Source organism: Pangasianodon hypophthalmus, chromosome 4 (genome assembly GCF_027358585.1).
Source record: "Pangasianodon hypophthalmus isolate fPanHyp1 chromosome 4, fPanHyp1.pri, whole genome shotgun sequence".
Taxonomy (NCBI): Eukaryota; Metazoa; Chordata; class Actinopteri; order Siluriformes; family Pangasiidae; genus Pangasianodon; species Pangasianodon hypophthalmus.
The window spans coordinates 20,721,977-20,736,342 of record NC_069713.1 but is presented as its reverse complement, the minus strand read 5'-3'; the positions used below and the strand labels follow the sequence as shown (position 1 = coordinate 20,736,342).

Sequence of the window (14,366 nt, the reverse complement as noted above, 5' to 3'; positions counted from 1 at the left end):
CTGCAACTGCATTTGCCACAGTCCTTCTGGTTCCCCTTTATTTCAATTGAAGCAGGAGAGCCCTCCATGAGCATAACTCAGAAGGCCTCCTTCTTCAACTTGACAATTTCCCTCACCACTGGTGACACCCACCCTTCATGCTGCAGGCAGTGAACCCTCAAGATGACTCCATGTTGCCATTTCGGGCTGAACCTGACAGTGTTACAAGGGTGGCCCGGTCACCATACCCTTGCCTGTGGAAACCACCCCCAGGCCTGGCTGCAGGGGTGTGTCCTGATGAACTTTATTCAGGCAGGGTACACTTGAACTTTTTTTTAAATCCCTTGATGAAATACTACTGTCACCTAATTGGCTGACGTGCCAAAATGAGTGTTTTCAAAAATGTTTTTCCGTTTTCATGTGGATGGAGATATTTTCAATATAATGTACAATATATGGCCCAAAGTATGTGGAAACCCTGATCTTTGCACATCCCACTCAAAGACCATGGGCATTAATATTAATTTGTTCCCCCTTTGCTGCTATAACAGCCTACACTCTTCTAAGAAGGCTTTCTAGCTATATTTTGGAACATGGCTGTGTGGATTTGTGCCCATCCAGCCACCGCAAGAGGCTGGGCATTGATGTTGGGCAAAGAGGAAGCCGTTATTCGAATTCATCCCACAGGTGTTCAGTGCAGTAGAGATCAGGATTTTGTGCAGGCCACTTGAGTTCTTCCATATTAAACCTTGGCAAACCATGTCCTCATGGATCTCACTTTGTGCACAGGGGCACTGTCATGCTGAAACATATTTGGGCTAGTCTCCTTTAGCCCCAGTGAAAGGAAATCATAATGCTATAGCATATAAAGACATTCTAGATATTTTTGTGGTTTCAGCTTAGTGGCAACAGTTTGAGGCATAAATATATATATAAATAAATAAATAAATATATATATATATATATATATATATATATATATATATATATATATATATATATATATATATATATATATATATATAGGGCTATGAGTGTCAGGTGTCTACATACTTTTGGCCATTTAGTGTATAACATGTGGAGGGGGCCTAGAATGAACATAGTGAATACAAAGCCTTGGTGAGAGGAATATGTACAGCATAAGGCACTATCCTATTTTTATTTTATCATGTACATCACTGTGTTATTTTGGCTAGCACTATGCTATTTTCCTATCACATACAGCGCTATGATATATTTTAAAATTGTTTTTCTTTAGAAGGCTGACAAAAAAAAAACAAATGCTGATTACATGCCTTAAATAATGCAAAAATGCATTTAGTATTACTCACTTAGAACTGACAACCTAAAAAGTATCTTGTTGTTGGATTGTGGAGATACTTGACACACAAAAAAACAATCCCTACTGTACCTGTAAGTGCATGCGCAAAAAGCTCTTCCTCTTGGTGTACTCAAAGTTGTTTTTCATGAGGAGGTACAGCAGGCCTGCTGCTTCCCCACGTATATTCCCCAGTTTGGACATGCAGCACTTTAGTACCTCGTAACACAATGAGCCACACAAGGTCACACGGCCCTTAAAGAGAGTCACCTGAAACTGAGGCATGCGACCATCCAAAAAATATTAATTCTCCATTTTCATAAGGAATACCATAATCATTACCTTTGGTAAAAATAAATAAATAAATAAATGTAAAATGCATGCAGAATAAACAGTGTAAAGACATTTACCTATAAATATAGACAAAATATGTGTAATTCACTACACTACATTCATACACAAGAGACATCACTGTGTGTGCGTTCACCTTGGACATAAAGGCTCTTAGAGATGCAAAGACGTGTCTGATTGCCACTTCTGATTGTCCAACTCTTAGGAAAGTTAGATAAATATCGAATACCTTCTTCATCAGAGTGTTGTGGCCATCATTCTCTAGAAGCTGGTTCTGTAGGCACCGGTTCAATAAACAATTAATCACACTGCCCAACAACCAGAAAAAACAAATTCTGATAAATTAGCGATTATTTGTGTTACCTTAAAGCTCTGAGTGAAGAGAGAGAGTGTGTCCAGCACAATAAGGCAAGCCTCTGTAGAGATGTTACCCTCTAACAGGGCCTGATGGTTCATTTCTGCTTCTGTGGAGCCGCCACCTAAATATCATTCAGGTGTATATGCATTGTATTTGTCATGTGCTGCAGTTTTTTTTTTTTTTAAATGTAACAAAGGAAAAAGGTGGAAAATGAATGAATTTTGCCTAGAACAATATTTTGGTAAGAGCTACATTATACATGTGCTTTATATTGTACAGAGCTTTGTCACAGTGCCATGCATATTTCCTTCCCTGTTCTTTTGGGAATGATGCTCAGTACCTGTGTTGAGTGTATGAGAGGCCTCCAGCGTGTTAAACTGCTGCAGGCTGGCCTGCATGAGGCTGGAGCGTCCACGCATCACAGGCATCGTCTGAGACTTCCTGTCTGAGGAGAAGGCCCTTGACACCCAAGATTCCTGACACCTACAGACATCAAAAGTGCACACATGCGTACAAACACGCACATACACACACAGGTGTACAGAAAGCAATTATATCAACTTACCAACTTGCAAAATGCGATGAAAAAATGATAAAACCCGATGACATGATCTATGCTCTTATTACATAACATGAGATGGTATAGCTTGTATTTTTGAAAATCATCATTATCATTCATTATTAAGTGACAAAATCCAACAAGATATTACTGTTCTTACCTATTTATGTTCCTTTTACCAGCATAACGAAATTGAACCAGAGAAATCCTGCCCAAAACATAATAGGCACTTCATCAGAATTTTAAAAAAAGAAAGTTATGCAACAGACTTGCTGAATCATTGGCATTTTGCTAGAGATAAATAAAGGTTATGAAAAAATGTCTTTGTGGTTAATTGGCTAAATCTCACACAGAAATAAAATGAAGTAAATTTTTATTGTAAGAAAATATTTCAACGTTACAATTGCTATGGAGCACAGCCAACTCCTCCGCTTGGACATAAGTGGAGTGACATACCAGTTCAGGGTCCTTCATTTTGTGTTAGCTTTAGCACCCAGGGTGTTTACAAAATGTATGAGTTGCGCTAAGCTCCTGCAAGCCAGGTCTTCATGTATTCCCCTATCGGGACGACTAGCGGCTGTATGGATAACACTAAAAGCAAGTGACATGTCAGGCAGCTCCTGATCTCACATGTGGAAGTTCTAGGATTGAACGTAACATATGAGACAAGACATTTGACACCTGTCCAGACGATGCAGTTCACAGAAATGAAGCTCCTTGCAGCCTATATAAGCCTTTTTAAAGAAACAGGGTTTGATGTCAGCATATCAGTGTCCTCAAAAGCTGTGTGGCCATTACTGCAACATTTTCGGATCATCAAATGGAAGGCACAAAAACACAAACAATGCTGAGGTGGACAAACAAACTCTGCAAGTGGGCGGGTCATCAGGGACATCCTGTTTCTGAGATCTGTGCACCTACTGCGTTGATACAACCACACAGCAAATGTGCTGCCTCGCAGCAAGTCCATAACCGGAGATTGGCAATTCCGTGAGATGGTGTTTCAGTTAATTTGGAACACCTACAGAAAACTGATCTGTTTGCAAACAGGGTTCACAGCCAGGGCAGAGACAGAAACAGGATGCGTTGGCACACAATTGGCCAAATCAACTGCCATATGCCTACCCACCACTGTCAATATTATCTATGACACTTCATTTTCTTTCAACCACTGTTGCTGATAACAGACCATGGTTCCTCCTGCTGCTGATGTTACTGATTTGACCTCTGTATCCACTACTCATCATACAGACCTGTACTAGATAAAGATAAAGCAGATACACACCATACACACCCTGAAATTATGTGTAAGGTCCCTAGGAGTGACCTCGGCATACTGGGATGCTCACAAGGGGTCAGGTTGTATGCAGGCAAGTGAAAGTTTTTTTTTTTTTTTTTAAATACATATGAAAAGATAAACCATGTGTGCATCATGTTTTAGAATTTTTGCAGAGTTGACTAGAAGTGTTTCTTTTTGGGTCTACTCTAAAAGTGCATGTGGCCACACTGGCTGCGCACAAAGGACAGATAAACTAATCAAACCTTTTCTTAAAGATGCAGAATATCTCTGACCCTCATGCAAAACAGTGATCCCACACTGGCATCTAAAATTGTTACCAAGCAGCTAGTGCATCTTGACATCTGAACTAATGAAAAATGCAGACATAAAATGGCTTTTGACATTGACAATGAAAGCATTTTTACTGTTCATCACTAGGACCAGGCAGGTTAATGAATTGCAGGTGTTATTGGTCAGCCCATATTGTCTGCATTGGGGAGCAGGGTTCAAGCCCGGAATTCCTACCAAAGATGTTTATGGCGCAGGATATCTACCTAATTGTGTTTGCAGATCAGCTATTTATGTGTTTTGGGGAACATCATAAAGGTACTCTGCTGTCTAAAGACAGGTTAGCCAATTGGTTAAAGGAGGTGACAAATGTCAGTTGTGGACAGTGGCACCATTGGGTTCACCATCTACCCTCAACAGATTTTACAGTCTTTGTTGAAATCTATGTGCTTTATGGTGAGTTCAAGTAATCCTCACCATCAAAATTTTAGGTGGTTCTTATACTCATTAAAAATGTATCAGTGAATGAGTGATTTTCATGTTCAACAGCCTATTGACCAATATCAGTACCTTGAGGGATTCTCTTTCTCAGTATGAAGCAGTATTAACTCTAGAGTCATTCTCAGTTGCGATTTAGTATATTATGCACCAGCAGCAGCCCATGACCATAGATTTTGGTGGGGCAGGACAACATTAATACAGACATAGCCTCAAACAAAATGAAGTCTATGACAGCTGACTTATGCTATAGGCTACTGTCTAGTGAATACTTAGATGCCGTAATAGGCAGTTAAGAGTTGACAATATACAGTCATCCTACACAGTCTAGCAATTGGTTTTGAGTAGCCCAGCAGACTTTTATTAAATCACAGTATGAACTAATGATGAGTCACACCAATCAGTCAAAAGATATGACAGGACTTTGCCCAGTAACAGGCCTGTTATCAGACTATACTCCACCATACCGCACATACCGCAACAGCATTCTGTTGTGAAGAGCTGGTAGACAAAACTTTTATATAGCAGACCAGGGCCCGTATTCATAAAGCTTCTTAGAATTCTCTCAGAGAGCTCCTATGTTAGCTGAAAAAGTCCTAGCTGGGAGTCCTAGACTAAAAGTGATTTAGGAAACTTCTCAGAGCAACTCTGAGTAAGGAAAGTACAAAAATCTTAGTGAGGAGGTGTGGTTGACCCCGTTGCTAGGGATGACGCAGCAATTCAAGGACTGTGATTGGTTGATAAAAAACTCTGTAAAGGTCTTAAAATGCGCTCTTTGTGAAAATAAATAAAATATGATAAAAGAATGGACAGTGAAATCATAAAGTATTTGTATTAAGAAATTGTATAATCATGAATACAGGCTACTTTATGCCAAGTTTCAATATTTTAAAGTTAATTAAAACAGCCAAATGTTGAAAATGTGTCTACTTTTGAAGCAACCAATTTCCACGCAGTAGTTACTATATTTAAGTTCTTACATTTATTTACCATACTGATTTTATTATTTGTAATCCATTTCAGACTGATGGGAGCAAAATGGCTCACCTTTTACCAATTTACATGATTGCAGGACAGTCTATTTAAGTTGCACTTTTGGATGGTATGTAGCCAACAATCCAAGAGAGATGGAAGGAAGTGAAAGAACAAGAAAACCAAATTGAACAAGTCATCACTACTGCACTGTTGCATTTTTCCAGTTGCCAAATACCTCAGTGTTATAATCACTTTCATTTCTGGCATTATGGCATTACTACGCTGGGTGGGAGATGTGAGCGCATCTCTAATAAGTTCGACCACAAACATTATCCCATCGCGATCCAATCTGTAGCGTTTAATTAACTCACGATCGTTCAGTGTTTGGAGAATATTTCTTCTTTCCGCCATTTTGTCCTCTGCTATAGAAACTCTTAAGCCTCTTAAAAGTCCTCCTCTCTACTCTTAACAATTTTTTTACCTTAGGAGCTGTTTTTAGGGCTAAGATGTTTCGTGAATCATTTTTATCTTTACTAAGATTTAGTCCTAAATTTAAGGGGAAATTCTAAGAAAACATCATAATTCTAAGAGTTTTCTTAGATTTTGTCACTAGGAGCAACTTTTAGGCTTAGGAAGCTTTGTGAATACGGGCCCAGGTAAACACCAGCACTGCATTCATTGTAATACCTCACTGTAATACCACATTCGACTGCTTCCTCTTCAAGCAGTTCTTATTCTACAGATTTACACAATGACACACACAATATTTCAATAAAAGTGTTGTTAGTTTAAAGTAGCAAATAGGCAAGATTAGTCAAAATTAGTCAAGATCATGTCACTAGCAGTTAAGCAGGTGGAGTTCAACAAGATCTGAATTATTTTTTTCCCTTTTACTCCATGAGCCTGCCTCTCATTTCCACCAGTGAACACTAAGCTCCGTCCTCAGGATCTATGTGGCCCGTAGGGTTCAAATAGAGTTAGCTTGCTAACTACCATTAGCATTAGCAAAGACTGTCATGGCATCACTTTCAAGTGATGAGGCAGGCTGTCTATTTATTAATGTTACTGCTTTAAATTATTAATAAATAAAGAGTATTTGCTTACTTTGTTATTTAGATAGGTGAAAGAAGTACAGAACCGCATTGTTGTACCGCATTAGGGAAGATATTACCTCACAAAGAGATAAATACCTAGTTAGCATGATGCTAACATTAACTGATAAGAGACCCAAATAAAAACAAACAAACAAAAAAAAACGCCTGATCATGTGGCAATAATTGTCTTTTTGTAGTAAGTCCCCTTTAATAGCTGCAGTCCTCTTTAATAGCTAAAATTTCACAAGCTGACATTACATTTCTCTTATCCAGGGTGACTCATCAACCAATCTAATTACATAAGTACTCTTCTTGTTATACTAGCGGGTATTAGGATCCTTCGCATTGTCAGCTGCACAAGAGTTAGCTAGCGTTCCAAACATTTCTATGAAGGTGGTTTATCCAAAGCATTGCTTTACCTGGCTCTCTAAGTGATGAAAATGTATCTAATTGATTCATTAAATGAAGCTCCACTCAGACAATTCAAAGCTTTATACAGATTGCATTTACATATTACTACAAATTACATATTTGTCTAGGAGCAAAGTCACTAATTCTGCATCCAGCTTTATATGCTTCATCAGCAATCAATTCTGATAAGTTAACTTTATTTAAAATAAATTTCACTCCATCGTGAAAAAGTACTACCAGTGTTTAATCTGGTTTTAGTATATATATTTTTAAGTATATATTTTTGCACTGTAAAAGCATATGGCTGCACTGGGCATAGCTACCCGTTTTAGCTATGGTTTTTTTTCCCGAACAGACAGACATAGGTGCAGAATGAAAGGGTGCTGTGGGGGTCTCTAACAAAAGAGCCCCATGTAAACACAAAAAATGAGGCGATTACGACCACTTATGGTAAACCACATAATACACTCAGCAGCCACATAACACACTTGTGCTGATGCCAGGTATTAAACTATTTTTTTATCATGTTCTACGTACATTTGGACTAGTAATAAATACTACTGAAGGATTATTGCACCTTTAAATAAGATCGATTTTATAAACTAAATGACTAGCTTACAATTGAATATATTTTACCATGTTAATCCAGACAGCTCCACAGGGCTGAATTACTTTTTTTTTTCCCCGTAAGTGTATATCGTAAAAAAAGAGTCATTGTTAGGGTGGAATGAGATAAACCCTGCCCATATTAAACAAACATTTCAATAGGTTTAAAAGGCTTTGATGCCTTGGGCAAAAAGGTGAAGTTTAATTATTCCTCAAGAATAAACTCTGCTTATATTCCAGAACTCTTATACTCCACAAACTCATTCTTTGAAACTATCTCCTTTTATCACCATTCAAGCATGTGAGTTTATTACATGGCACCAAAAAATAAAAGTGTGACACATAATACTGCGTGAGTTTTCCCCCACAATCATACCACCTGCAAGGTGTGGCAGTTTAAACAAGGAATCCGCGTACCTGTGACTGACTGAACGCTTTAAAAATACTTTTCTGTTTACACACTCACTCTAGGAGACTGAGGAAGTTCATGATGTCCTGTGGATTCACTTTGTTCCAGTAGGTCAGCAGGGTATCTGAGAGAAAAGAACAAATGCATAAGAAGTTAAAGGTTAAGTTAAAGTTTAAGGTTTGTTGACATCTGTTAAATAGTTTCTCAGAACCAACTATATTTGTCCCTGTTTTCCATTAATAGGATTATTACACACAAAACACAGTTAAACAAAACATGTTTAATAAACATAGATTGTATATAAAATGTATCAGAAGTGCATGACAAATATTTGGCATTATACAAGCAAATAGCGTAGTTGGTACTGACCCTCTGATACAGTCTTTACAATGTGCAGGAAACACAGCAGCAGTCCTCTGACCTCGTAACGTCCAAGGCGCCCTATGGACGGAAGGGTGCTCATTGTGGACTCACGTCTCTGTAACTGAAACAAAAACACTGTATTATACATGGAGTGAAAACAGGTTGGAGATATTTCATGATTTGTTTGTGCTTACTTGGAAAGGACTGATGATTCATTAAATCTGGATAAGCTACAATAGGTTTAGTAGGACACACTTTTTGGATTTCTCCCCTAATTTAGTCACATACTTTTCCTACCCACGGCCTCTGAGTTAAGCCAAAGGGCTATCAGGGCTTCATTCCAGGGCCACAATCCACAGAGGGCCCACCGCATAACACTGTAACAGTAGCCATGACAGGTATGTAGATAAAGTAGTATGAATTTGAATGAACGTGTTTAACTGATTTTATTTATAAACATTGTCTTAAACATGGCACTGTCGATAATCAGAATATGTATATGCAACATGGTTCTTCCAAGACTTTGTAGAGTAGTTACACTGTAGTTTGACAGTTCTGATGGGAAGGAGTTTCAGAATGTTGCTTCAAGGCTTTAATGAAATGAGGAAGACTGATTTCTGAACTGAACTTTTAACCAAGATTTTAGCCTTCTTGAATGGTGTTAATGAGAAGTTTCTGCTCTGTTCTGCTCCACTGACTGCATTATGGTGGTGAATTTAATCAGCTTCACTGTGGTTGATCTGCATACAGTATATCAATATAATTCACAATTGCTACTGGGCTGTTTGTGCTAGATTTTAGTCGGTTGATAAGTAGTTGTCTTTCTGGAACAATTAGGCCCTCTTGAACTCCCAGATGGCCGTGGGATCATCAGGACTTGAATTCATTATCTCCCTTGATGACAGGCAAAAATCTTTAGTTTTCAATACTTCTTTTTGCTCTGTCAAGGCGACCCATCCCAAGCCACTCTAGAACTCTAGAAGTCTAACCTCATTAATATCTGGTGTTCCAGGGTCTCCGTACATTGAGCTTCGCGAGTCTTCTTTCCTTAAATGTCCATTCATTGTGACCAGCCCAGCTATGAGACAAACACATCACTAATGTCTTCATTAGGTTTGAGAAGTATGCTATATAAATTAAGCATTTATTATTATTACAAATAAAAATATAAATAAATGTTGTATTTTGAAATCTCTCTACCTATTTTTGCACTTATACTTCTGCTCACCTGGTTCCTTTTCAGTGGCTGTACTGGCACGCCGAGGGTCTAAGCTAGTCATGGACACATCATCTCTGCACTGAGGAGGCATTTCAGAAAAGAATCCTTTTAATTTGAGTAAATAAAATATGCAGTTTGAAATCTGCTCTAAGCATGCAAAACAGCAAACATGTACCTTTTCCAGGTGAAGTAACATATCAACAGTATGTGAAGTCAAGCAAAACATGAAATTCTGATTAAATGCACAGACTGATTCAGACAGTGAGGAAACACCTCCAAAAACAATACTAAGGGTTACACATTTAATGACTGACTATGTTCTTTTTCGGACAGATATTAATAGTCCTCGCTGATTTCTCAGTTTCTCTGCTCATTTAATACCTCCGGTTGCCATAACTTGCCATAATTTGGTTGCCATAATCATACATTTATATGAACATGTTGAAGAGTTAATACAGAAATTGTGCACATCTATATTCAGACCTCAGAGTTAGCTATAAACGAAACTGCTACTCAGACAATTACACACTGGGTGGAGTTCTCCTGACATTCCAATCCATATACCCGTTATCTACTATTAGGCTTCGTCACACCTAAGGTTTTTGCTATTTCACTGATGTATTTCTTTTGATTTTTCAGCCAAATGACGGATTGCTTCAGTGGCAGTGACAACTCTTCGGAGTTAACATCAACAGATTCCATGTGCAAATGCCACACTTGAAATTTAATGTAGATATTTTATTGATTTACTTGTACATCTGAGCAACCAATTGTCCAATTATTTTTGGTCCCTTAAAAAGGAGGGAGAAGCACATAGAAAAACTGCTTGAAATCCCTACAATGTTCACCTGATTTTGATGTATATATCCTCAAATTAAAACTGAAAGCCTGTACATTGTCTGCACAATTCATTACTTAATTTCAACTCCAATATATTTTAACAGATAGCAAAAATAACACTAACTTTGTCTATGTCCAAATATTTATGGACTTGACTATATCTGTGCTATTATGTATTGCAATTGACAGCAAAATTCTGATATACAAATTGACTCATTAGTTTTCATTTTAAAACTAATTAAAAGCACCTCTGTTTTTTTTTTTGTTTGTTTGTTTTTATTTAAGGATGTGGCCTTGACTCATGCCCCAAAAGCATTGCACAAGAAAAACAAGTGTGAACTGCTCACAGGTAATTTCCATAATCTGAATGAGCCACCCAGTGTATATACTGATGCATTCTTTACAGTTAATTTGGGATCATGTTGGCTTGCCTGTTTTTAATTTAAGATCACCGACTGCATATTACTTTCAAAAACCTCTTTTTTGTCAATTTGGAATGGTTCTAATCAAGGTTAAGTGATTCCTCACATCTCTGTCAGAGCAAACCCTCTACTGTTCTGAATGACTGCTAGAGGTTTCATCAATAAATGTCAGTGAAGTTTTTTTTTTTTTGACATTTTCCATGACTATCTATACCCTTGGATGAACAACAGAAGTTTACCATGATGCCAAAGCCAGATCTTGAAGGTTGCCTTTTGGCATTCAGCTGATTCAGGTTTTGGTAGAGTAGCTCGAAGAGTGGCAGGTAGAGCACACAAATACGGGCCTGGTGATTCTGTTTAGAGTTCAAGCAAAACAAACAAACAAACAAACAAATAATCATAAACAACAACAGCAACACCCATAATAATAATAATAACAATAACAACAACAACAACAATAATAATAATAATAATAAAAACACTGATGATAAAATGCAGAACGTTGGACAGCCTACTCATGAAGCCCTCTGAGAGACTAGAGAACACAGAGGAAACCCACAGACTCAGGGATAACATGAGAAAGTCTGCACAGAGAGTAACTGGAGCTCAGAATCGAATTCTAGGACTTGAGCTTTAAAGCACCAGCACTAACTGATGCGGTACTGTGCCACTCACATGCAAATAAACAAAACATTATAACTAAACATTTGCACAATTTTGACTGTTATGTTCCACACAGTCCCTTCCATGGATCAACGGTCAGTCATGTACACAGAGGATATTCTGTCATTTACAGATGCTTTTCTGTTCTCAACAACACACTTCTTTTATCCCAGAATGCATCAACAGTGGGTCAATTCTTTATTTTAGGAGACTAACAAACATGGACTCAATGGTGGAATGAAATTTTATTGTCTAAGGCCATCTGGCTCTGACTATGAAAGCTGTTTGCATTCTCTGATATATAATTTACAAGTTCATAACTGGCAGTTTACTTTTGCGCAGACTAATTTAAAGCTGACATCTACAACAGGTGAATTAAGCATATTGTTCAGATCATCTGAACTATAAAATGCACAAACACAATTACTCTAACAAACAGCTCATGTTTTGTCTCCAGTTCCAGAGCTTTAGAAGCTTATGTACAATAGGCCGAATGAAATATTTGCATAACAGACAGTTGCTTATCAGTGTCCTGGTTAAGATTTTGTTCGACAGTCATCTGCACAATGGCGTAAGCAGGGTTTGAGGTTTCCTTGTCTGTGGTACAATATCATACACCATTTAGAGATATACATGTAAATCCTTATCGCACTCTCTCTTTTTATTTATACATTTTTTTTTTTTGACAAGTTCTGCCAATGTGTTTTTGGCTTCTGAAATGGTTTCTGTAAAATAAGTAAAATATGTTGACAGCCTGCCACCATCAGTTAAGGAAAAACATGAGCCAAAAAGAGTTATAAAGGGACTGGGTACTTTATGAAAAGTAAAGTCTGTAAAGTCTCTTTAATTCTTAATATTAAGTCGGAGTTATGACTTTTACTCATTTTGCAAAAGTCATAACTCTGTTTAGTACTACAGGAGGGGCACCTATAATTCTGTGTCAAATAAAGCAGGATGTGAGTGTCATATCAGCCCTGTCTCTGTCCCTGTTTATATTCCAGTTTTTATTTTTTGCATTCTGTCCTGCTTTGTCTTTTCTGGCAGTCCTTTGACATTATATGGTCTAAGTTTCTGTCGCCTGTATCATGTTATTCCTCTGATTTTTTACATTGGTCAGTTTGTTTTTATTGTTGATTATGCTGTTCTGTTTTCTTCTGCCTGTTCTGACTCCATAGACCTTGAATAAAGATTATTGGATTTCCCCTAATAAACGTTTTCAGCCTACGCCCTTGCATCCTGTATATCTCTCCAACAATTGCACGTTACAATGAGCTATGTATGCAAATATGAAAGGCGACAGCAATGAGACAGTTTTCTGAATGCAGAACACTGGTGGCAGATGTCTGTTACCTTGTCACGTAAAAAAAAAACAAAAAAAAACAACACCAAGGGCTTTATTCAGAGTTGAGATACGCATGCGTAGTGAGGCTTTAATACTAAAATTGCACATATCACTGTTCAGACTTCAGCCCATTTCTCATGATACTGGCTCGAGCAAGGAGCAGTGTTAAGTCTAGTGTTGACAGTTAGATGTTTAACACTAAAGTTCAATCTAAAATTCATATTTTGGGCTGTAAATATTATTATTATTAGTCATTAGTCATTTTAAAGTACACAAAAAGTTGTTTTCTTTTTTTTTTTAACCAAGAGGCATTCAGGAGAGACAGCATCATAGCCAAAGACATAGGCATGAACTACACACAGGTGATTTGCATAATCAGAACTTTCTTAAATTTTTGTATTTAAACTACCGAATTTAGAGACCAACTCTGAATACAGTCCCAGCAGTCCTTATTTCCAGAAGGAAACGATCAACACTAACAGCTATTACTTGCCTTATAAGCTGTGTATCTGTCATCCATGGCATGTTTAATGATCAAGTTCTTCAGAACAGCTACAGCCAGTTGCCTGATCTCTGGATTTCCCTGCAAGCCCTCGGCTACCTCTCGCAGTAGCAGACCCACCAGGAAATGGTTCCTGCAGTAGTCCTCAGTAAGGCTGTACTCCAGACTCTGGTCTGCAAAGTGTTATTAGTGTTACTTATATTATCATCAGTGTTATAAACAGTATTAACAAGCAACTTCATGTCTTATTAAAAACAATTTGTTGGACAGGCAATAAGCATTTCAAGCTTTGTTCGTCTACATGAAAAGTAGATGAGAAGTACATCAAACTACAGATCTTCCCTCAGCCATCAAGACACAGACCATTTGATCGTGACTGTGAAATGTGTCTTAATGAAAACATGGTGTTTCTTATATAATAACACAGTTTCAAACAAAAAATAAATTGTGTATCGTTGGAAGATGGTCACCATATTGCATTCCCCAACCCATGAGTTTCAGAAAGAACTTGTGTTTTATGCAGTAAGATCTCCCTGAGCGCACAGCAGTCTTTCTGGGAACAGCTGTGTGCTGTTTTTCTATATGCTAATATTATTCACACAAGATCCTTCTGTGCACTGAAAATTAGTCAAACAGTGCAGAGGGCACGAGCGAGATAAGAGTGTGACGAAGACAAGTGGCGCCTACCTGTGAGGAAGTGCTTTTATTTGTGGAAATAACAAACACAAAAGGACTTAAATACATCCATTTAAAAACTGTTCATTCAAAAAAAATGACATAATGCACTATTGGATTTCAGCATAGTAAAGCAGACAGAAAAAGCACAGGCCCAGGCCTGAAATGTCAGATGCGATGACAGTTAGATGTTCAAGCATGATCATGGCTGTTGC

At 37.8% G+C, this 14,366-nt stretch overlaps 1 protein-coding gene across 3 annotated transcripts in view; it reads right to left on the bottom strand.

The window, feature by feature from the left end:
• dock11 (dedicator of cytokinesis 11) overlaps window positions 1–14,366 on the bottom strand; it is a 75,392-nt gene that overhangs the window by 20,757 nt on the left and 40,269 nt on the right. For 2 of the 3 annotated variants that reach the window (XM_026937321.3, XM_026937322.3), the window contains 11 exons: window positions 13,468–13,649; window positions 11,209–11,322; window positions 9,717–9,786; window positions 9,478–9,566; window positions 8,495–8,609; window positions 8,183–8,249; window positions 2,726–2,773; window positions 2,347–2,489; window positions 2,012–2,127; window positions 1,785–1,922; window positions 1,391–1,573 (listed from right to left, as the gene is read on the bottom strand). In XM_026937321.3, coding sequence (XP_026793122.3) covers window positions 1,391–1,573; window positions 1,785–1,922; window positions 2,012–2,127; window positions 2,347–2,489; window positions 2,726–2,773; window positions 8,183–8,249; window positions 8,495–8,609; window positions 9,478–9,566; window positions 9,717–9,786; window positions 11,209–11,322; window positions 13,468–13,649 — 1,265 coding nt within the window. The remainder of the gene's footprint in view (window positions 1–1,390; window positions 1,574–1,784; window positions 1,923–2,011; window positions 2,128–2,346; window positions 2,490–2,725; window positions 2,774–8,182; window positions 8,250–8,494; window positions 8,610–9,477; window positions 9,567–9,716; window positions 9,787–11,208; window positions 11,323–13,467; window positions 13,650–14,366) is intronic. The other variant, XM_034303517.2, reaches the window with a different exon arrangement.